The sequence below is a fragment of the Musca vetustissima genome, unplaced genomic scaffold (genome assembly GCF_032173495.1).
Source record: "Musca vetustissima isolate MV318-11 ecotype Yass unplaced genomic scaffold, APGP_CSIRO_Mvet_v1 utg26893, whole genome shotgun sequence".
In the NCBI taxonomy this organism is placed as follows: Eukaryota; Metazoa; Arthropoda; class Insecta; order Diptera; family Muscidae; genus Musca; species Musca vetustissima.
This window is the reverse complement of record NW_026887321.1, coordinates 62,616-86,998: the sequence shown is the minus strand read 5'-3', so window position 1 is coordinate 86,998 and position 24,383 is coordinate 62,616. Positions and strand designations below refer to the sequence as shown.

Sequence of the window (24,383 nt, the reverse complement as noted above, 5' to 3'; positions counted from 1 at the left end):
ATAGACGTCACATTTTTCAGAGAACACTAACATTTCTACAAAACTTGACAGACGTTACGTAACTTCAGTACATTGTGCAAAATTGTGTGCCAATCGGCCATATTTTAGGTCTTTGTTTATGGGAGCTATATTTGAATCTTAATCGATTACAGCGAACCTTTCCACATAATTGGTTGTACTAAGTACGGGTAAAATTTTGTGCGAATCGGCACCATTTACTGAAAATCGGACGAAACTATATATGGGATATTTAACTAATTCTGATCCAATTTCAGCGAAAATTTGCAAAAAAGTATGTTATACTAATTACAGAACGTTGTGTTTATTTTATTCCAATTGCCCATATTTTGGGTCTTGAAATACCATTTACTGAAAATCGGACGAAATTATATGTGGAGCTGCCATATTTTGGAGCTTAAGTGCACCATTTCAGTATACTATATGTGGGAGCAATGTAGTGAAAAATTTTGTGTCAAACGGCCATATTTTTGGCCTTTGTTGCACCATTTACTGAAAATCGGACCACACTATATATGGGAGCTATATCTAAATCTGAACCGATATTTCCCAAATAAATGCGACCTATACTTCGTTTACAATTTAACATGGGCAGACATGCATGTCCGCATAAATCGACTCAGAAAGTGTTTCTGCACTTATTCTCAAAAGAAAACATGCGCCTACCTCGTTTCCTTTTACCTGTTACAAAAATATGCACAACGACATAATACCCTGTACCCACACTATGAAGAGTATAAATACACCAGTAAACGGAGCAGTATAGTCGGAAGGTGCCGACTATAAGATACCCAACACAACTACCACCCAGTTCTAAGTTTCTGCGGGTCTATATTTCGAGCCTGGGTAATATTTGCACTCTCTTGGCATATACGTGATCAACAGCGCCACTGCGGCACCTTTTCCGTGTCAAGTTTTCCCGATTTAAAAAATTACTCCATAATATTCAAATGTATTTTAAAAAACAGCGGGTTTGGTTCATTTGTGGTGTCTATTTTATTGGCGCCGTCCATACAAACAAAATATAATATCAGTTTAAAGGCCCACCACTCCTCTTCGATATATTTTCAACTTCTCTGGTCTATGTCCTCGAAGAGTAAATATATACGCATGTTTTGTAATTTCTCACACAAAAATCTTTTGACCCGCGAAAATATACGCGGATCTTTGTCAAAACGGTCATGCTTAGAGATGGTATTTACCGGGTAAATACCCATTTGCGGGTATTTAGTTGGGTATTTACTATATTGAATCGGTAATACAACATCTTACACCATATTTCCGGGTTTCTGTTATCAAATCGATTTAGAATGGATAGTTTTACGATACTTAAATGACGTGGGTAAATACTTGGGTAAATACCCGAGTTTTTAACCAAAAATTGGGTATAAACTCATTAACTGCCGAACCACTTGACATAGGCGGCCAAAATTTGGCATACATGTTTTTAATGTCAAAGCAAATCTAGAAATTCAAAATGAGGTCCCTGGATCCAAGTTTTGATATAGCCCCCATATAACCGTATCTCCCGATTTAAGATAGTTTTGGTCTATTAGACACATTTTACAACCAAATTGGCTGTAATTTGGCACAGAGTGTTCTTTTTGGGTATCAAATGTTAATGAGTTTATACCCAATTTTTGGGTGAAAACACGGGTATTTAACCAAGTATTTACCCACGTCTTTAAAGTATTGTAAAACTATCCATTCTAAATCGATTTGATAACAGAAACCCGGAAATAGGGTGTAAGATGTTGTATTACCTATTCAATATAGTAAATACCCAAATAAATACCCACAAATGGGTATTTACCCAATTTACCGGGTATTTACCCTCTGCCCATATCTAGTCGTACTTACTCTTTGGCCAGATCCCCTTCCTAATGGAAAATTTCGTGATGTTCAGCAAAAAAAGCAAAAGGCGTTTGGTTAATTAACAGAATTCTTACCAGAACAATAGTAGTCGTCTTTGGCTCACAAAATTTCGTTGTGATTCACCTGTATCGCATTTACAAATTATAATAGACAGACGGACTAAAGGCCACACATGTCTAGATCTTGGATCGCCGACTACTGAATTAAAGTCAAGTTAAAAATCGTGCTCAACATTTTTAAAATGCTGAAATTTGCTGGGGATCTGTATATAGGGGCTATGGCTAAAAGTATATCGATATAGCCTATTTCGAAGTCAATTTAAAATATTGTCCGTATCAAATACACTCTAATTTTACAACAAATAACAATAATACATTTATTTAACTAAATAACTTATCGAAAGAGAAAACAAACAGTCAATCATAACAAATACAAACAAATGCCTTACAATCTGCGTTTCAATACTGAAGCGGGCAAGTAGGTGGCGCCAGGGGCAGAAGCAGCTGGCGCATCAGCTACTGGGGCTTGGGAAGCAAAGTTAATGACTGGAGCAACACCACCATTGAAGTTATGAGATGGACCACCCAACGAATCGTATTGTCCTTGGATAGCACGTTGAGCATTGGCAGCATCTTCAGGAGTACGGTATTTGACAAAGTGAACTTCGGGTTTGTTGTTGTTGCCGGTGTTGATGGTGTTAAGTTTGTTGGCCAAATTGGAAAGGTCGGCTTGTTTGTTGAGCACATAGATGGCGGTTTCTTGTTGGGCAGCATTTTTGGCCAAAGCCACGGCGGCATCTTCCAAACCATTGTTTTCGGGGCCCTTGATGAAGATAACACGGATACCTCTCTTCACAGCACTGTCGTATTGGTTGGAGCTGGCGGGATCATTGAAATCAGCATCATTGGCAGAGAAGGTATAGAATTCCTTTTCAAGTTCAGCTTGTGGGGCAACGGATGGTACGCCGCTGGAACCTTGACCTTCATAAGAAGCGACACCACCATTATAGCTGGGAGCAATGGAGCCTTGTTGACCATTATAAGAACCAACACCACCGGTATAGCTGGAAACTACATTACTGGCAGAGCCAACACCAGTACCGGGAGTGAATGATAAACCAGACGATGAGTGACCAACGGGTTGATAGTTGTATCCCAACTTATCGGCACAGGCAACAGCCACCAAACACAAAACAATAAAGGCACGCATTTTCTTCGATATTCCGATTTATCTCTCACTCTCGAACAGATGATCGAATGTTAATGATTATTCTTGGCACAACTGCAGTCTTTTATATCATTTAACAATATATAATAGCAAGAGATACAATTCTTTCTAAAATATTGTCAGTTTTGTATTTGGAAATCGGAAATATTTGAAACAAATCGATTTTGAATGTAAAACTGCATTTTTATAACAGTTTTATTGTTTTTTATCAATGTCAATGTTTCGAAAGTGATCCAAAAGAATTAAATAATGCAAAATTATGTATCAACCTGACCTACCACATAGTTTGTTGTTATTATTGGTTGCTATTGTGTGGGAGTTTAGACCGACTTTGGTTGTTTATGGTTTTTTTGTTGCAGTTTTTTTTTAATCAATGCAAAATTTGATTTAAATGCAAAATTTAAGTTTGTAAAACAAAACAAAACCAGTAAGGAAAGTAGTAAAGTCGGACGGGGCCGACTATATGATACCCTTCACCACTATGGGTATATTAAACAGGACTATTAACATGAAATTCGATGAAATAATATATGTGATATTTATCTAAATGTGAATCTACCTAGATATATCCATAAAGTATGTAAATCGACTTCAAACAAATATAAATAGGTCATACGTGGGGCTATGTCTGTACTTCTAGAAAACGCAACTACGTAATTCTATGCTCAATTTTGTACGTTGTGCAAAATTTGATGTGAATCTGACTAACATGAGGAGTTTGATGCGAAAATATATATGGAAGCTCCATCCAAATATTAAGCGATTTCAAGCAAACTTGTCACAGGTTAGGTTATACTAATTTCAGAACGTTTGGTTCCTATTGGTTCCTTGGTGCGTCAATTACTTAAAGTATGTGAGCTATATATGTGCGAGCTATATAGAAATCTGGACCAATTTTCTCGAAACTTGGCAGACATCACTCTAGGCCCAATTCAGTACGTTATGCCAAATTTCGTGCAAATCGAAGGATAAATAGGGACTTTGGGGCACCATTACATTAAATCGGACGTAACTATATATGGGAGCTATATCTAAATCTGGACCGATTTTCTCGAAACTTGGCAGACATCACTCTAGGCTTAATTCAGTACGTTATGCCAAATTTCGTGCAAATCAAAAGATATATAGGGACTTTGGGGCACCATTACATAAAATCGGACGTAACTATATATGGGAGCTATATCTAAATCTGGACCGATTTTCTCGAAACTGGGCAGACATCACTCTAGGCTTAATTCAGTACGTTATGTCAAATTTCGTGCAAATCAAAAGATAAATAGGGACTTTGGGGCACCATTTACATGAAATCGGACGAAACTATATATGGGAGCTATATCTAAACCTGGACCGATTTTCTCGAAACTCGGCAGACATCACTCTAGGTTTAATTCAGTACGTTATGCCAAATTTCGTGCAAATCAAAAGATATATAGGGACTTTGGGGCACCATTACATGAAATCGGACGAAACTATATATGGGAGCTATATCTAAATCTGGACCGATTTCCTCGAAACTTGACAGACATCATTCTAGGCTCAATTCAGTACGTTATGCCAAATTTCGTGCAAATCGAAAGATATGTAGGGACTTTGGGGTACCATTTACATGAAATCGGACGAAACTATATATGGGAGCTATATCTAAATCTGAACCGATTTTCTCGAAACTTGGCAGACATCACTCTAGGCTTGATTCAGTACGTTATGCCAAATTCCGTGCAAATCTAAAGATATATAGGGACTTTGGGGCACCATTTACATGAAATCGGAGGAAACTATATATGGGAGCTATATCTAAATCTGGACCGATTTTCACGAAACTTGGCAGACATCATTCTAGACCTAAATGATTAGGCTGTACCAAATTTCGTACAAATCGAAAGATATATAGGGGTCGTTTACATTAAATCGGTTAAATATATATACGGGAGCTATATCTAAATCTGAACCGATTTTTCCCAATTTCAATAGGGTTCGTCCTTGGGCCGAATAAGTGACCTATGCCAAATTTCATCCCATTCGGATCATAAATGCGACCTGTACTTTGTTTACAATTTAACATCTACAGACGGACAGACGGACGGACGGACGGACATGCATAAATCGATTCAGAAAGTGATTCTATGCATATTCTCAAAAGGAACCATGTGTCTATCTCGTTTCCTTTTGCCTGTTACAAACATATGCACAAAGACATAATACCCTGTACCACAGAGTGGTGAAGGGTATAAAAACGAAAGAGGTACTTCTTGTTATTTTTTGCTAAATTAATATTGACAAATCATAAACTACTCCTGTTGTTTATGGAGGTTTCGGAAATTGTAATAAATTAGCGTTTGGCTACGGTTTGCCCACAGTTACTTGAAGGCACGTTGAATCTCTTTATAAGAGAATTGAGTTCGTCTGTCTGAACATTTATTATTGTAAACACAGCACAGATCGTAATTTGTCCTCAATTGAACCCAAGAACCTATAGAAAATCGCTTCAGATTTATATATAGTTTTCGCATATAATTTCACCCGACTTGTGGACGCATATGAAGTTCAGTCAGATATTAGTTTAAAGCTTTGGTACAAAATATAGAAATTTACAAGAATTGATGTACAAAAAATCTCTAATTCTAGACACGAATACAATTAATCAATTCATGTCTTCCCGATGTGAACATATACGCCATAATATGCAAATTCTGTCACTTTTTCAACTATACATCTTGGATATACAGTTAACTTCTCCGGTCTATGTCCTCCATTATTTGTACGCCAGATGGCTGAACTGATAGATTTCTCTTAAAGTACCGATCAAACAATTTCAGATTTATGCTCGTTGGAAGGGTGAAATTTCGCAGTAAAAAATTATTTACCTTTTTTTTTTTGGTGCATTCAGTTGTGAGTTACAGGGTGTTAAAAATTTTCTTTGACAAAGGCGAAAATGAGAGCCGAGTGGCTAAAATTATAAATGGTGTTTATGGTTCCGATACTGTAACAGCCAATTATATGCAATTTCGGTTTCATAGATTCCGTGTAGGAATTTTTGATGTTAAAGATGTAACTCGCACAGATAGGCCGGTCGTCGAAAATGTTGATAAAATCGGAGAAATGTTCGAAGTTGAGAGGCTTGTTAGCAGTCGTATCATCGCCCAGGAGCTAAAATCAACCATAAAACTGTTTTAAATCATTTATAATTGACCAGAAACGGCCAGAATTGGCCAACAAGAGAGGTGTCGTGACTTCGGGAGATTGGTTAGGAAGTTTTAATGCATCCGCCAGACAGTCCGGACTTGACACCAATCGATTATCATCTTTTTCTTGCATTGCAAAATTTCTTTAATGATAAAAAATTGGTATCTAGGGAGGATTGTGAAAATCGACTACTAGAGTTGTTTGCAAACAGAGAGCAGGACTTCGATGGGAGAAGCATTATGAAGTTAACTTTAAAATGGCAACAAAATATACAACAAAGCAGTGAATATTTGGCCCAAATTGGACATTCCGAAGCATGTTAAATAAAGCCCTATAGTTCATATAAAAATAATGGATTTCATTTCCACCAAACAATATATTCAGAAAAATGTGCAAATTCTTTGGCCAGAACCGGACTTTTGTTCAAACTTTCGTGACTTTAGTAAATGTCCAAACTTTCGAGACTATAGTAATAGAGTATGAACGGAGACTTAGTTTTCACGTAAAAATTTGGTCCATTGGGCCCGCTAACATTTTCAAAACAACCATACCTATTCGTTTGGCAGACCCCTTCCCGTGTTATATATATACATATTATTTTAACTATTAGCCAATTGTTACGAAAACTTAGAGGTGTCCTCCTTGTTCAGCATACAAAATGTCTTGGCGATTGTTCCATAATTACGGCCTCTACTTCGATTACAAAGTAAAATGGGCAGACGGAGGGCACACATAACTAGATCGATTCAGCTAATAATTACACTGTGCGATACAATCAAGGCCAGGGTCTGGAGGTAGAATATTTCTATTAGAGATGAAATCCCCAAAAGATAACTTCATATCTTCATTTGTAGCTATTGTATGTATTTTTTGTAATTACATCTCTTATGTGAAATCGAATGGACGCTCAGTGGAGTCCAATGGGAAATATTCCCTGCACATTTTCCAGGAGCCATATTCGCCTATGTCGGATTTTAGTAGAAAGTTGCACTTCTCCTATTACATCTGCCTGCCACTTCAAATAAACTCACAAATTATTTAATATAAAAAAATCAACAATTTATTTTTTAATCTACAAATCTATCAACAAAAAAGGTTATAACTAAACATATCAGTCTGAGGATATGCAACTATAACGATGTCTTCTTATTGACGGAAGATAGAAGCAGGCAAGTAGCTAGCACCAGGAGTAGATGGAGCTGGGACTGGAGCAACGGGAACTTGGGAAGCGAAGTTGATGACTGGAGCAACACCACCATTGATGCTGTGAGAAGGACCACCCAAACTATCGTATTGACCTTGGATAGCACGTTGAGCGTTGGCAGCATCTTCAGGAGTACGGTATTTGACAAAGTGAACTTCGGGTTTGTTGTTGTTGCCGGTGTTGATGGTGTTAAGTTTGTTGGCCAAACTGGAAAGGTCGGCTTGTTTGTTGAGCACATAGATGGCGGTTTCTTGTTGGGCAGCATTTTTGGCCAAAGCCACGGCGGCATCTTCCAAACCACTGTTTTCGGGGCCCTTGATGAAGATAACACGGAGACCCTTCTTCAAGGAGTTGGCATATTGGTCAGAGCTGGCGGGTTCATTGAAATCAGCATCATTGGCGGTGTAAGTATAGAATTCCTTTTCGAGTTCAGCTTGTGGGACGAATGTGGGAGTACCAACGGAGCCTTGACCTTCATAAGAACTGACACCACCGGTAGAGGTGGGAGCAACGTAGCGTTGTTGACCTCCATAAGTACCAACACCACCGGTATAGGTGGGAGCTACATTGGTGGCAGTACCAACACCAGTACCAGGAGTGAATGATAATCCGGAGGAGGAGTGTTCAACGGGTTGGTAGTTGTAGCCCAACTTATCGGCACAGGCAACAGCCACTAAACACAACACAATGAAGGCACGCATCGTTTTCTCTACTTTACTCTTTGGTGGTTATTGCTTGATGAAATGTTCGATTGTTTATGATACTGATTGGGTCGAAGTATATCTTTTATAATGCACACGAAGACACACAGAAGAAACAAGTTTTGCAAATTTGTTATTGTTTACAATCTGAAATAGATACGAGAAACAAAATCGGAAGTTATGTTTTGCGCGGCAAAAGATGCATAAATTAACAAATTTAAATATTAAGTTAATAAAGTTAATCTTATTGGTTGATATAAATTCGTTATGTTGTTTTGTCATTTATGGGTTTTTAGGTAACTGCAGTTTGGATTAATTGGAATTAAAAATATATTGCAAATGTGTGGATTTGTTTCCGTTTTAATACTCCATACCAGGAAACATATTTTCTAATATGTCCCATATTTGGACATAATCTAAAGACGTTAAAAAATATTACGATAGTCAACGTTTCGATAAAATTGGATAATCCGGTTGCTTCATATGATTTGTACAAGTTTTCATAACATTTGTGGGGGAGGTACTGGAAGGAGCGGACGGATATGCTCCGTCTTCGAACCTTTTGTAAGTTTGAAATAAATATTACGAGACAGACGGTCATTTGTAAATTGACCCCAAATTGTCTGAAAGGGATTTGGTGCAAAGAATCATGGGGTCTAAAACCAATATTTCGATACCAAAAAAGTGAGAATGCTGTCCAATTCGGAGCCGAACGTTTCATACCTCCTACTATGTGAAGGACAATCGATTGGGACCCTTATATGGGAATGTAATAAATTGTTAATGTTAAATTGTAAGCAAAGTGCAGGTCAAATTTTGATTTGGCACAGCCCACTTATTTTACCCAAGGTCAAACCCTATTCAATTGGTTCAAATCTAAATATAACTCCCCGATTCAAAATGGCTCACCTAAGTCACAATGCTTAATATTAGGATCATTTCTTGTATATACCCAAAGTTATTGTATATACCCCTTCTGACTTGTGTACTTTTCTGACTGGCTTTATGTTATGTTGGTACACACATATTTTATATATCTTGATGATATCAGTCATTTTGGACTCAGTCCTGTGTGATCTTCGATTTTGTACTTAATATTATTTAGCAAAATACAACGTCGCATGTGCATCGCACAGGAGCTGTTGACTTGTAGATGGGTAGATTGAAATCTCTCTATCGTCTCTATTTGCCTAAAAAAATATTTTACCGGGATGCTACAACCCCAAAAGGTGAAGTGTACATTAAATTTATCATACCGTTTGCAACTCGCGAACTTTTTATTAAAGCTTTTGGACTCGATTTTCAACCTTACCAGGAGCAGTGTGGTATTTTGTATTCCCAATACATCTCTTTTCTATCAATGTCGATTGTTGTTGTTTAGGATACGTTGGACACTTTTTCATACATTGGCTCGAAGTTAGTATATTAATCTCTTAATCTCACTCCCAAAAATTGCGGTACCACCAAATATTTGGTATTTTTGGCACGTTCTTATCCTGAATCGGGGGTAATTTTGTATTTCGGTTGAAATTCGGTAACACATTCTCCTACCAAGAATTATCAACATTGGTCTCCTTTTTTAGGATAGTCATCATATAACGATACCTCGCAAATTTTGGTATTTGGAGAGTTCGGACACATTTGTAATCCCAATTGACTGTAATGCAGTACTATAAATTCACATTTGATAGTAAATCTTTCTATCCAGATTTATCAATTTTGGACCACTTTTTACGATATTTCCCTATAACGGTACGTCTCTAATTTAAATATTTTATTTTTTTTAAATATATTATATGTTTGGACGAGCTGGAGGTCTTCTTAATAGAAGAGCTGGAGGTCTTCTTCATAGAAGAGCTGGAGGTCTTCTTCATAGAAGAGCTGGAGGTCTTCTTCATAGAAGAGCTGGAGGTCTTCTTCATAAAAGATCTGGAGGTCTTCTTCATAGAAGATCTGGAGGTCTTCTTCATAGAAGAACTGCTGGATAGGTGGAGCTTCTTCATAGAAGAGCTGGAGGTCTTCTTCATAGAAGAGCTGGAGGTCTTCTTCATAGAAGAGCTGGAGGTCTTCTTCATAGAAGAGCTGGAGGTCTTCTTCATAGAAGAGCTGGAGGTCTTCTTCATAGAAGAGCTGGAGGTCTTCTTCATAGAAGAGCTGGAGGTCTTCTTCATAGAAGAGCTGGAGGTCTTCTTCATAGAAGAGCTGGAGGTCTTCTTCATAGAAGAGCTGGAGGTCTTCTTCATAGAAGAGCTGGAGCTCTTCTTCATAGAAGAGCTGGAGCTCTTCTTCATAGAAGAGCTGGAGCTCTTCTTCATAGAAGAGCTGGAGGTCTTCTTCATAGAAGAGCTGGAGCTCTTCTTCATAGAAGAGCTGGAGGTCTTCTTCATAGAAGAGCTGGAGCTCTTCTTCATAGAAGAGCTGGAGGTCTTCTTCATAGAAGAGCTGGAGATCTTCTTCATAGAAGAGCTGGAGATCTTCTTCATAGAAGAGCTGAAGGTCTTCTTCATAGAAGAGCTGAAGTTCTTCTTCCTAGAAGAGCATGAGTTCTTCTTCATAGAAGAGCTGAAGGTCTTCTTCATAGAAGAGCTGGAGGTCTTCTTCATAGAAGAGCTGGAGGTATTCTTCATTGAAGAGCTGGAGGTCTTCTTCATAGAAGTGCTGGAGGTCCTCTCAACTCAAGAAGTTTTGTCTTCATTTTTGTTTGTTTTCGGCTTCCGATGATGCAAACTATTTGAAGCATTGGTAAAACATAGAGGTACATGTCCCAAATAAAAATCAACAATTATTACAAAAACTAAAAATTCAACAATTTATTAACCTATAAATGTATCAACAACAAAAGTTATAACTAAACATATCAGTCGGCGGATATGCAACTATAACGATGTCTTCTTATTGACGGAAAATAGAAGCAGGCAAGTAGCTAGCACCAGGAGTAGATGGAGCTGGGACAGGAGCAACGGGAGCTTGGGAAGCAAAGTTGAGAACTGGGGCAACACCACCATTGATGCTGTGAGAAGGACCACCCAAACTATCATATTGACCTTGGATAGCACGTTGAGCGTTGGCAGCATCCTCAGGAGTACGGTATTTGACAAAGTGAACTTCGGGTTTGTTGTTGTTGCCGGTGTTGATGGTGTTAAGTTTGTTGGCCAAACTGGAAAGGTCGGCTTGTTTGTTGAGCACATAGATGGCGGTTTCTTGTTGGGCAGCATTTTTGGCCAAAGCAACGGCGGCATCTTCCAAACCACTGTTTTCGGGGCCCTTGATGAAGATAACACGGAGACCCTTCTTCAATGAGTTGGCATATTGGTCAGAGCTGGCGGGTTCATTGAAATCAGCATCGTTGGCGGTGTAAGTGTAGAATTCCTTTTCGAGTTCAGCTTGTGGGGCGTAAGAGGGAGTACCAACGGAGCCTTGACCTTCATAAGAACTGGCACCACCGGTGTAGGTAGGAGCAATGGAACCTTGTTGACCTCCATAAGTGCCAACACCACCAGTATAGGTGGGAGCTACATTGGTGGCAGAAGCACCAGGAGTGAAAGATAATCCGGAGGAGGAGTGACCAACTGGTTGATAGTTATAGCCCAATTTATCGGCACAGGCAACAGCCACTAAACACAAAACAATGAAGGCACGCATTTTTTTCTTTACTCTACTCTTTGGTGGTGGTTGCTTGATTAAACGTTCGTTTGTTTATGATACAATTTCGTAAAAAGTGTATCTTTTATAGCACCCTATACAGAAAAAAGAAGTTACCTCAAAGAAATACCAAAAAAAAATAAATAAATAAAATTTGCATTTTTTGTTAGTGTTTATTTAAAATGCAACAACGCAAAAACACTATAATGAAAATCGGAAGTTTGTTTTCTGCAAAAAAACAAAAAACCAAAAAATTCATTTGAATATTAAGTAGTGCATCAATGTAAATTTGTTTTAATTTATTTAAATATTTCAAATATTTTGTTTTATTTAGTAAATATAGCGTGAATTATAATTGTTATTTCGGTGTGTATAATTTAGTTATAAAAATAACAGATATGTACAAGTTTAAACCAGTTTGAAGTATAATATGGATGCAAGTATATACAGCACTCTGGGAAATTTACAAGTTTATAATGTGCCTTGCCTGAAGTAGTTGAAATGCAATTGTAAAATCGTAAAGTTTTTTTTTTCAAGAAAAGTAGAACTCCAAGTAGTTTAAAAGCGCACTTAGACCTACAATGACTATAGAAAAATACATAAAAGTATCGTGACACATAAAATTTTTAGACATTGAATTGAAGCACAAATGTTGTAAATTCGATTTTACCAAAATTTAATAAAATATTTAGATTTCTACTACTAGTTTTGGCATTTTTTGATAAATTTGACCAATATTTTGCACATTAAGATGACTTTCAGAACGAATAATAAAATGGTTTTTGGATAGGTAAAAAACGTGGGTTTCCAAAATTCCAAGTGGGAAAAATATATCCATTTATAATGTACCTAGAAAATCAATCATAGGATGATTACTGGAGAAATTAATAATGGCAACCCTTTTTAATTTGGAACTCATTTATCAACTTTAAATTGTTTGAAAAATAAATTCCATAAAAGTTTATGCATTTCGAATGGCATAATTTTCATAAAAAAAATAATGAAAATGTATACTTTCTGTAGTTGTCTTTGTGCATATGGTTGTAGCAGGCAAAAAGAATCGAGATAGACCCATGGTTCATTTTGAGAATATGAATACGCATGTCCGTCTGTCCGTCCGTCTGTACACGTTAATTGTAAACAAAGGTCGCATTTATTATTCGAATTGGATGAAATTTGGCGCAGCTCATTCATTTGGCCCAAAGACGAACCCTATTGAAATTGGGAAAAATCGGTTCAGATTTAGATATAGCTCCCGTATAAAGTTTCGTCCGATTTTATGTAAATGATGCACCAAAGTCCCTATATATCATTCAATTTGCACGAAATTTAGCATAGGGTACTAAACTAGGTCCAGAATGATGTGCTCGTGAAAATCAGTTCAGATATAGATATAGCTCCCATATATATTTTCGTCCGATTTAAGGTAAATGGTTCACCAAAGTTCTTAAATATAGTTCGATTTGCACGAAATTTGGCATAACGTACTGAATTGAGTCTAGAGTGATGTCTGCCAAATTTCGAGAAAATCAGTCCAGATTTAGATATAGCTACCATATATAGTTTAGTCCGATTTTAGGTAAATGGTGCATTAAAGACCCTATATATCTGTCGATTTGCACGAAATTTGGTACAACGTACTGAATTGAGCTTAGAATAATGTCTGCTAAGTTTCGTGAAAATCGGTCCAGATTTAGATATAGCTCCCATATATAGTTTCGTCCGATTTCATGTAAATGGTGCACCAAAGTCCCTATATATCTTTCGATTTGCACCAAATTTGGCATAACGTACTGAATTGAGCCTAGAGTGATGTCTGCCAAGTTTAGAGAAAATTGGTCGAGATTTAGATATAGCTCCCTTATATTATAGATTGATTTTAAGTAATTGACGCACCAAGGATCCAATATATGGCTGATAGGAACAAAACGTACTGAAATTAGTATAACCTAACCTGTGACAAGTTTCGTTGAAATCGGTTCATATTTGGATATAACTTCCATATACATATATTTTTGCCCTATTTTAAGTAAATTGGGCATCAAACTCTTCATGTTAGTCAGATTGACATCAAATTTTGCACAACGTACAAAATTGAGCATAGAATTACGAAGTTGCGTTTTCTAGAAGTACAGATGGATGACCTATTGATATTTGTTTGAAGACGATTGATCTAAGTCGATTCACATTTAGATAAATATCGTATATTTTATTTCATGTTAATAGTCCTGTTTAATATACCCATAGTGGTGAAGGGTAATCTATAGTCGGCCCCGTCCGATTTTACTACTTTCCTTACTGTTTTTTTAATTAATGTTGATCTTAAGATATAACTGTAGATGTTATATTTATAGATAATAGAGACTGAAAACTTCATGATATTAAACATTTTGTAATTGTTGCCACTCAACACGTGTTGTCCGTAAATTTCGAACAAGGATATTTTCATTTAACTTTTGAAAGCTTCAAAAGTAACCTGTAAGGAAAGTTCAAAAGCCGGACGAAGCCGACTATATGATACCCTTCACCACTTTGGGTACATACAAGAAATGTTAATATCTACAATATCCTGTAGAAAGAACAGACATAGAATCTTTGTAGGACCACTGAGTTTAAATCGGCGAAATTAAATGTGCTATCTAGATAGACATTTGAACCGATTGAAAAAAAAACATACACATACCATTCTGAAATCGATGAAAAATTGCATGTCAAACGGGCAGACTTCGATCCTTTGGTGTACCATGTGTATGAAATCGAGTATAATTATGTATAGGAGCTATAAATAAACAGCAACCGTTGCATACACCATTTGTTTTTGTTGTAAAACTACTTAAATCGGCTCTATGCATATTCTCAAAAGGAACCATAGGTCTATCTCGATTCCTTTTGCCTGTTACAAACATATGCACAAACACATAATACCTCGTACCACAGTGTGGTGAAGGGTATAAAAGTAATGTAACCTCCACTATTTAGAAGTTCAAAATTGTCTGCTGAATAAAATGACATGATATCGGATAAAAATCTGAATCGGTTTAATATCAAATGTGTGTAGGATGATCTAGGCTAAATACGGTACTCAACCAATCAATATGTAAGATTTTCGTCTTTTGTGCACAATTTACTTAAAGTCCGACAACGATAACAAATCTGGTCTATTTTGACACCAAAACAACATGTTCTACATACTGGCGGGCAGTGTTGTGCCAACTGGACAAACATAAGGGTTTTTGTGCATCATTTACATGAAATCGATAATGCCAAATTGCAGTCACTTATTTTAATTATGAACTTTTTCGATGTCCAAATATCAATAGAAAATGTAACCAAAACATACTCTTATTGTTTGATAGAGAGATTTTTCGCAAACAATAACAAATACCTGTTAGTAGGGCAAGTATACAAACAGTACACATCAATAGTTCCGATTTTTATAACAATGTGATAATCAAAGTAATTTTTATCTTCCAGTATTTAAGCAAATCACACTAACAAGATGCCGTATAATCTAATATTATGTGATATTATGTGGTAGCATATTTAATAAAAAACTTAACTTCCGGTTTTTGGTAGGCTTATACGATTTTCAAAAAGAAATGATTATGATTTGATAAATTCATAAAGTGATAATTTTATGCATTGATTATAGTTTCAGAATTCCATCATAATATATAAAAGAAGCCGCTCTCGACGATAACAGGTCATATTCAAACGAAATCATCTCCAATCAACTACAAACAAATCAATTTAACAATGCGTGCCTTCATTGTTTTGTGCTTGGTGGCTGTTGCCTGTGCCGATAAATTGGGTTATAACTATAAACCAGTTGGTCACTCCTCCTCCGGATTATCTTTCACTCCTGGTACTGGTGTTGGTACTGCCACCAATGTAGCTCCCACCTATACCGGTGGTGTTGGTACTTATGGAGGTCAACAAGACTACGTTGCTCCCACCTATACCGGTGGTGTTGGTTCCAGCAGCCCTCCCTCATTCGTTCCACAAGCTGAACTCGAAAAGGAATTCTACACTTACACCGCCAACGATGCCGATTTCAATGAACCCGCCAGCTCAGAACAATTGGCTAACTCCTTGAAGAAGGGTCTCCGTGTCATTTTCATCAAGGGACCCGAAAACAGTGGTTTGGAAGATGCTGCCTTGGCTTTGGCCAAACAAGCTGCCCAACAAGAAACCGCCATCTATGTTCTCAACAAACAAGCTGATCTTTCCGATTTGGCCAACAAACTTAACACCATCAACACCGGCAACAACAACAAACCCGAAGTTCACTTTGTCAAGTACCGTACTCCTGAAGATGCTGCCAACGCTCAACGTGCTATCCAAGGTCAATACGATAGTTTGGGTGGTCCATCTCACAACATCAATGGTGGTGTTGCTCCAGTACTTAACTTTGCGTCGCAGGCTGCCGTTGCCCCTGCTCCTTCTCCTTCTACTCCTGGTTCTAGCTACTTGCCTGCATCTATTTTCCGTCATTAGGAAACCATGCTGGTAGTTACATATCTACAGACTGATATGCGCTTAGTGATAAGGATTTATAGTTGTTGATATGTTTGTAGTGAAATAAAATTGTTATTATTTTGTATTTTAAATGTTATTATTTTTTCTGGAAACTTTTACATCGCCTACATCGCCCAGCGTGGCCAGAACTTTATTCAGAAATGTTTTTGGATTTTGTTGAAAAAGTGCTAAAGTTTTTATGTATATTCTTGATCAGAATAATCGAGTAGGAAATATTCCTCCTCCTGTCTGTTGAAATTGAGATAGAGCACGTTATATCGATCACAGTGTTTTAAAATTCTTTACATACATTATTACTCCTAATATATCGGTCTACTTTTTAGTGTTGCACCCATATAGCAATACCCCCGATATTCGGTATTTTTGAATCAGTTACGAACTTCTTCAACCTAATAAACTGAATTTTTTTATTTTGAGTTCTCAATGAGTAGAAAACCTACCTACTAAAAATTATCAATACTTCCCAAATATCGGTATTTAAACGAGTTTTATAATTTCGATTATCATTGTGCAGAAAATTTACCTACCTAAAATTATCAATATGTGGATAAATTTCGGGGTAGCTCCGAAATGGATGGATCAAACTACCGAATGAGTGGAGCGGTATTCCCAACATTCGGTAGTTTGGAGACTTTCGGACATACAGGTTATTCCTATTTAGGTACTTTTATGGTTATAGAACATCGTTTCCACCGAAGTGGCTGTTATTTGAAAAATATGTTGGGATTGAGGATTTTCGTGAATAAAAAATGTTCCTACCTGAATGTTTCCAATATAGGTTAATGATTGCTCCCATACAAAGGCCCTCTTTATTTTCGACACTTTACAATATACAAAAAAGTGTATAAAGTTGAACTCATCGTGTGAAATGTACGAAAATTTCAGTGTATCTATGTAAAATTGAGAAACGCTTTTTTTTTAATAAATCCAAAATCCAGGCGCCAGTTCACTTTTTATACCACACACAACTATATTGTCAGAGTATTACAGAGTTGTGCACCCAACTGGTTGTAACGCCGCGAAATATTGGTCCTAGTCCCACCTTTCAGTATACCGATCGTCATATCTAGATTATCTGAGTCGATCTAGACATGTGTGTCCGTCCGTCTGCCCATTAATTTGTTTTGGACCAATCATCACGAAATTGTGCATGTAAGACGGGTTCTGGCCAATGAATACCCTTTTTATACCCTTCACCACACTGTGGAACAGGGTATTATGTCTTTGTGCATATGTTTGTAACAGGCAAAAGGAATCGAGATAGATCCATGGTTCCTTTTGAGAATATGCATAGAATCACTTTCTGAGTCGATTTATGCATGTCCGTCCGTCCGTCCCGTCCGTCTGTTTATGTTAAATTGCAAACAAAGTACAGGTCGCATTCATAAACCGATTTGGCTGAAATTTGGTACAGCTCATTTATTTGGCCCAAGGACGGACCCTATTGAAATTGAGAAAAATCGGTTCAGATTTAGATATAGCTCCCATATATATTTTTGTCCGTTTTACGGACTTTAGTCCCTGCAAATCATTCGATTTGCACGAATTTTGGCATAGCGTACTGAACTATGTCTAGAATGATGTGTGCTAAGTTTCGTGAAAATTGGTTCAGATTTAGATATAGCTCCCATATATAGTTTCGCCCGATTTTTGGTAAATGGTTCACCAAAGTCCCTCAAAAACTTTCGATTTGCACGAATTTTGGCATAGCGTACTGAATTAAGTCTAGAAAGACGTGTGCTAAGTTTTGAGAAAATCGGTTCAGATTTAGATATAGCTCCCATATATAGTTTCGCCCGATTTTTGGTAAATGGTTCACCAAAGTCCCTCAAAATCTTTCGATTTGCATGAATTTTGGCATAGCGTACTGAATTAAGTCTAGAATGATGTTGCAAAGTTTCGTGAAAATCGGTTCAGATTTAGATATAGCTCCCATATATAGTTTGTCCGATTTAAGGTAAATGGTGCACCAAAGTCCCTATATATCTTTCGATTTGCACGAAATTTGGCACAACGTACTGAATTGAGCCTAGAGTGATGTCTGCCAAGCTTCGTGAAATTCGGTCCAGATTTAGATATAGCTCCCATATATAGTTTCGCCCGATTTTCTCAAATGGTGCACCAAAGTCCCTCAAAATCTTTCGATTTGCACGAATTTTGACATAGCGTATGGAATTATGTCTAGAATGATGTGTGCTAAGTTTCGTGAAAATCGGTTAAGATTTAGACATAACTCCCGTATATAGTTTCGCCCGATTTTATGTAAATGGTGCACCAAAGTCCCTGAAAATCTTTCGATTTGCACGAATTTTGGCATAGCGTACTGAATTGAGTCTAGAAAGAAGTGTGCTAAGTTCAGAGTTAGATATAGCTCCCATATATAGTTTCGCCCGATTTTAGGTAAATGGTGCACTAAAGATCCATAGCTAGGCCGATTGACATCGTTCAATTTCATGTCAATTTTCCTTCGAAAAATCGACGTCTATTAGGATACATATGTTGAATATATCCAAAGTGGTGAAGGGTATCATATAGTCGGCCCAGTCCGACTTTACTACTTTCCTTACTGGTTTAACATTGGAAAATTGAACTCATCATGTGAAATGTACGGAAATTTCAGTGTATCTATGTGAAATCGAGAAACGCTACTTGTTTAATAAATCCAAAATCCAGGTGCTACTTTACTTTTTATACCCCAAATATCTAGATTAGCTGAGTCGATCTAGACATGTGTGTCCGTCAGTCTGTCCATTAATTTGTAAACACGATACAGGCTAAAGTTTTGGACCAATCAAATTGTGCATGTATGACGGATTCGGGCCAATGAAGACCTCTATTGTTTTTTTATTGATCGGTTAAAATGGATGAAATGGACCAATAACTTTATTTTGAAGCCAAACCGGCTAAAAATCGTTCAATATTTAGCAGTTCAAACGGACCTAGACTTTTGTGTGAAAAATTATACACATTTGTATTGTATGGGGCCTTATAGCCCTTTCAGCCTTATGGCTAATGAGGGTATATACACTTTAATCGGAATATAAATAAAAATAAATAAATAATTTTATAAAATTTTATCAACATTAAATCCGAAACCTCTTTGATAAAAACATCTTTCTTATATAAAGCTAATAATAAAATCTGTGTGTATTTCCGAAGACCTCCGCAAATCATAGGCTGTGGGTATATATCCGTCGGCAACTTGTTGAAAGTCTTTTTAATCCCTCTAGAGGCCATTATTATATGCAGTATGTCACATATTTTACACGGCGAAGGGGATCTGACCAAATACTTTGAACGGGTGTTTAGATCATGATCATTCAATATGATCGATGGTCAAATCAACGCAAATTTAAAGTGGCCAAATTTTTATTTTATGGTGTAAATATCCACCCCGGGAAAACAAGATTTGGAAAATAAACTGGGTTAGAAAGGGTGCAAATATCGCACTTTGCCTTTGAATTATGTCATCGATAATGGAACTCGGTTCCATGATTGTACAACCATACGCGTACATTAGGAATATCTCTTCATGATTTAATCTTCAATCATCTGCAACTAGAAAGCTGCTTCTCATCAAAGCGAGTAGTGCTTTAAGCACATCACAGAAGTGTCATTGTATCTACTCTCCAGACATCAGGAACAATTTGGGTGGCTAAAGGTAGGATGAGTACAACTGTTAACTAATCTACTCCACCTTAACTAATCTACTCCACCTTAATCTAGTTGCTTAAGTTTTTCAATTGCAGCGGTTATAATTTTGTATTTTCGATATTTTACAACATGTGTTGACATGTCCTCATTTAATGGTCCCACCACAACTTCCGTAGCTTGAAGGTCATTTTCAAATATACTATATTTTTTGGTGTTTTGAATGCCTATAAATAGTTCATCCTTACTAAACTTGATAATCATTAAAAACAAACAAATTTCCCAAATAGTTTTTTACGGTTTTTCGAAACATATTAAAAAATTTTAAATATTTTGGAAAATGTAGTACCAAAAATACTTTGAGGAATAGATGCGCTTTTTGATCAACTTTGACAAACTAATCGCATAAAAAGTACCATATTTGTTAGGGACCACTTTTTCAACATTTTGATTTTTTTTATATTTTCTTACAACATTCTTTAGACAACAACATATACGGGCATTCCATTCTAAAAGACCGAAAACGGCAACAATGACGGATATTTGCATAATTTTTAATCAGAAAATGTAGATAAAGAAAAATATTTTAATGTTAACTTCCGAAATACGTTTTTTTGTTTTATTTATTAATAAATTCATAATCCGCTCAATTTAAATTTAGCATTCATCCGCAACTTTGATCATATAAAAGAAGCCGCTGCCACCCATAAGAGGTCATAATCAAACGAAAACATCTTCAATCAACAATTCAAACTAAATCAACAATGCGTGCCTTCATTGTTTTGTGCTTGGTGGCTGTTGCCTGTGCCGATAAGTTGGGCTACAACTACCAACCCGTTGAACACTCCTCCTCCGGATTATCATTCACTCCTGGTACTGGTGTTGGTACTGCCACCAATGTAGCTCCCACCTATACCGGTGGTGTTGGTACTTATGGAGGTCAACAACGCTACGTTGCTCCCACCTCTACCGGTGGTGTCAGTTCTTATGAAGGTCAAGGCTCCGTTGGTACTCCCACATTCGTCCCACAAGCTGAACTCGAAAAGGAATTCTATACTTACACCGCCAATGATGCTGATTTCAATGAACCCGCCAGCTCTGACCAATATGCCAACTCCTTGAAGAAGGGTCTCCGTGTTATCTTCATCAAGGGCCCCGAAAACAGTGGTTTGGAAGATGCCGCCGTGGCTTTGGCCAAAAATGCTGCCCAACAAGAAACCGCCATCTATGTGCTCAACAAACAAGCCGACCTTTCCAGTTTGGCCAACAAACTTAACACCATCAACACCGGCAACAACAACAAACCCGAAGTTCACTTTGTCAAATACCGTACACCTGAAGATGCTGCCAACGCTCAACGTGCTATCCAAGGTCAATACGATAGTTTGGGTGGTCCTTCTCACAATATCAACGGTGGTGTTGCTCCAGTTCTTAACTTTGCTTCCCAAGCTCCCGTTGCTCCTGCCCCAGCTCCTTCTACTCCTGGTGCTAGCTACTTGCCCGCATCTATCTTCCGTCATTAAGAAGGCATGGTTATAGTTGCATATTTCTAGGCGGATACGTTTAGTTGTAACTATTGTTGTTGATTTTATTTAGGTTAATAAATTGTTGAAATTTTATTTTAAAAGATTTTATTGAGTTTTCATTTAACTTAAGGGGAAAAATATATAGATTATTCTTTAAGGGAAATAGCTACCGATTCAGCTGAAATTTATGGCCGTGACATCGAAAATTTGTTCACAACTTATGATCCAAATTGAACTCCATTCATAAATATTTTGATTGTTCCCAGCCGATAATATTGGTCCCCAGATAATGTTACCTACGATTTGGTACTTTGGGATTCTCATTGTATAGCACATATCCGTACAAAAAAAAAAGACACGTTTGCCAATAAAATTTTCTGTAATTTGGAATTTTGGGTTCTCATAACGGTACTGCCACATATCCGCGCTAAAATTATTACTGTTGACCCAAGTCGGTATTTTGAGAATTTTGGACAGGTTCTTCAACCGAATTGTATGTAATTTGGTATTTTGTCTTATCATTGGCTGTCAAATTTCACTGTCAATAAATATCAATATTGATCTCTGTTTTATTATAGCCTCATATAACGGTACATCCACTATTAGATATTTTAAGATTTTCTCATGTATTGTTCGGTCAAACTTCTTCTAAATAATATATCTCATTTGTAATTACAAACATCCTCTGAGAAGTAAAAATATATGTTGAAAATCGTATAATAATATATCGAGCTCTACCGTCATTTAACATACGCTCGGACAGTCAGAGGGACATTGCTAATTGACGATAAACCGATTTCATAGGAGTGATATATCGAAATTTGAAATCCCCAAGATGAGCTATAACAAATGCAGCTTTATGGGAGCTGGACGCATATTTAACGTTAACACATCGTAACCTTTCGATATTCTTAGCTTAGACTTCCTAACGAGTTTTGTTATTTTTAAACCTTTATCTGCATTTTAATTGAGTACAATTTCGTACCCATAAATATGAATTTCCACAACTGCATCCATACCCCAGTGTTACACTCCAACAGTAACCTTATTTCCAAATTTCAGTGCTACAGCTCTATCGGTTCTCCCATATCCACATTTGGTACCATTTTGTACAAATTAGAACCCATTTCCAAAACGTTCTACATATCCTTACTCCAATTTTCAGGATTCCAACTATATTGATTCACCCAAAATTTAAATTGTACCAAATTTAGTACACGTTAGTACGAATTTCCAAAATTTTCTCAAAAACCCAATCCTACACCCTAAAGTCAAATTACATGATTCGGTTCACATAAATTCATATTTGGTATCATTTGTACAAATCTCCAAAGTTTCTACATCGGTTTACCCAAAATTTAAATTGTACCAAATTTATTTCACACTAGTAGAAATTGCCAAAACTTCCTAAATAGCTCATTTTTACCACCCAACAAAGATGCTAACTAAAAATGTCAAGGTTCCAGCTCTATCCATTCACCAAAATTTAAATTTGGTACGAATTTCATTTCTACGAATTTTCAAAATTTCCTAAATACACCAGTCCTAACCCCCAAACAATGATTCTAACTTCAAATTGTAGAATCCAAGCTCTATCTCTCTCTATAAAAAAATGCAAAACTAAGTTTATTTCAAATTTCAGAATTCCAAGTCCAAGTACCTCCAAATTAAATTTGTATCAAATATATTGTACTTTTCGTACGCATGAGTATACTTTTTCAAAACATTCATATCCTACTATCTTCAGTCGTTACGTCTTGGTGTTAAGGAAACCATGACACGTCAAACTATCTTAAAAAAATAATCCTATTTATACCCTTCGGCACTCTGTGGTACAGGGTATTATGCCTTTGTGGATATGTTTGTAACGGGCAAAAGGAATCGAGATAGACACATGGTTCCTTTTGAGAACATGCATAGAATTACGTTCTAAGTCGATTTATGCATATCCGACCGTCCATGTATTTTTGTGAACAAAGTACACAAAGGTCACATTTATGATCCGATTAGGATAAAATTTGGCACATATCACTAATTCGGCTCAAGAACGAACCATATTGAAATTGAAGAAAATCGGTTCAGATATAGATATAGCTCCCATATATAGTTTCGTCCGATTTTATGTAAATGATGCACAAAATTTCCAATATTGGTCCGATTGAGACAAATTTTTGCACAGTGTACTGAATTAAGCCTTGATTGATGTATGTGAAGTTTTGTTGGAATCGGTACTGATTTAGATGTAGTCCGATTTTATACCTATGTATGTTCGCTTTACATGAAATTAAAGTCGATTCATGTCTCGATATGGCTTCCATATATATTTTCATCCGGTTTCATCAAAATGGTGTACCAAATAAATAAAGTTTGTCCGATTAGAACGAAATAGTGCACAACGTACCAAATGGAACCCTGAAAAACTTGTATTGGATTTGGTGTCGAGATACATTTTGGATAGGGCACTGTGCTGCAGCAAACCAAATGGTGGATTACACGGTTGCTCAAATAATTTAATTCAAATTTTATATTTATGTTCTTCATACTGTTAATTTCGTCCGATTCCATTTCAATGGTCCCCCAATGGTGCTATGTATATTCTATCTACAGGATGTTGTACATTGAGCATCTCTTGTATGTATCCTTACTGTTTTAGTTACGTGATAGGTCGTACCTTTCGTTTTCTGTCCGAAGTAGTTTTAGATTATTAATAAATATTTTTCTTAAAATAAAATCGAACTCACATTTTCAAACAAACAACCCACTAATAAGCAACTCGTTATAGGCTGTTTATTATGTTTCATTTTATCATAAGAGTTG

General features: G+C 36.7%; 5 protein-coding genes across 6 annotated transcripts; 2 read left to right on the top strand and 3 right to left on the bottom strand.

Moving 5' to 3' along the window:
• Positions 1-2,337: 2,337 nt before the first annotated feature.
• LOC133334892 (uncharacterized) lies at positions 2,338-3,102 on the bottom strand. The gene has a single exon (XM_061543208.1). The coding sequence runs from the start codon at positions 3,100-3,102 to the stop codon at positions 2,338-2,340; it is 765 nt and encodes a 254-aa protein (XP_061399192.1).
• Positions 3,103-7,449: 4,347 nt separating this feature from the next.
• On the bottom strand, positions 7,450-8,208 carry LOC133334891 (uncharacterized). 2 transcript variants are annotated; one of them, XM_061543207.1, is made up of 2 exons: positions 8,100-8,208; positions 7,450-7,973 (listed from the first exon to the last, which is right to left on the bottom strand). In XM_061543207.1, the coding sequence occupies exons 1-2, from the start codon at positions 8,206-8,208 to the stop codon at positions 7,450-7,452; spliced, it is 633 nt and encodes a 210-aa protein (XP_061399191.1). The 2 variants fall into 2 exon arrangements, with proteins under 2 accessions (XP_061399191.1, XP_061399190.1); XM_061543206.1 differs by having other exon boundaries at positions 7,450-8,208.
• Positions 8,209-11,100: 2,892 nt separating this feature from the next.
• Positions 11,101-11,854, bottom strand: LOC133334887 (uncharacterized). The gene has a single exon (XM_061543203.1). The coding sequence runs from the start codon at positions 11,848-11,850 to the stop codon at positions 11,101-11,103; it is 750 nt and encodes a 249-aa protein (XP_061399187.1). The 5' UTR covers positions 11,851-11,854.
• A 3,752-nt stretch (positions 11,855-15,606) lies between these two features.
• LOC133334881 (uncharacterized) lies at positions 15,607-16,347 on the top strand. Its single transcript, XM_061543195.1, has one exon. It carries the CDS (start codon positions 15,607-15,609, stop codon positions 16,345-16,347), a length of 741 nt encoding a protein of 246 aa, XP_061399179.1.
• A 4,455-nt stretch (positions 16,348-20,802) lies between these two features.
• On the top strand, positions 20,803-21,581 carry LOC133334888 (uncharacterized). Its single transcript, XM_061543204.1, has one exon. The coding sequence runs from the start codon at positions 20,805-20,807 to the stop codon at positions 21,561-21,563; it is 759 nt and encodes a 252-aa protein (XP_061399188.1). The 5' UTR covers positions 20,803-20,804; the 3' UTR covers positions 21,564-21,581.
• The last annotated feature ends 2,802 nt before the right edge of the window (positions 21,582-24,383 follow it).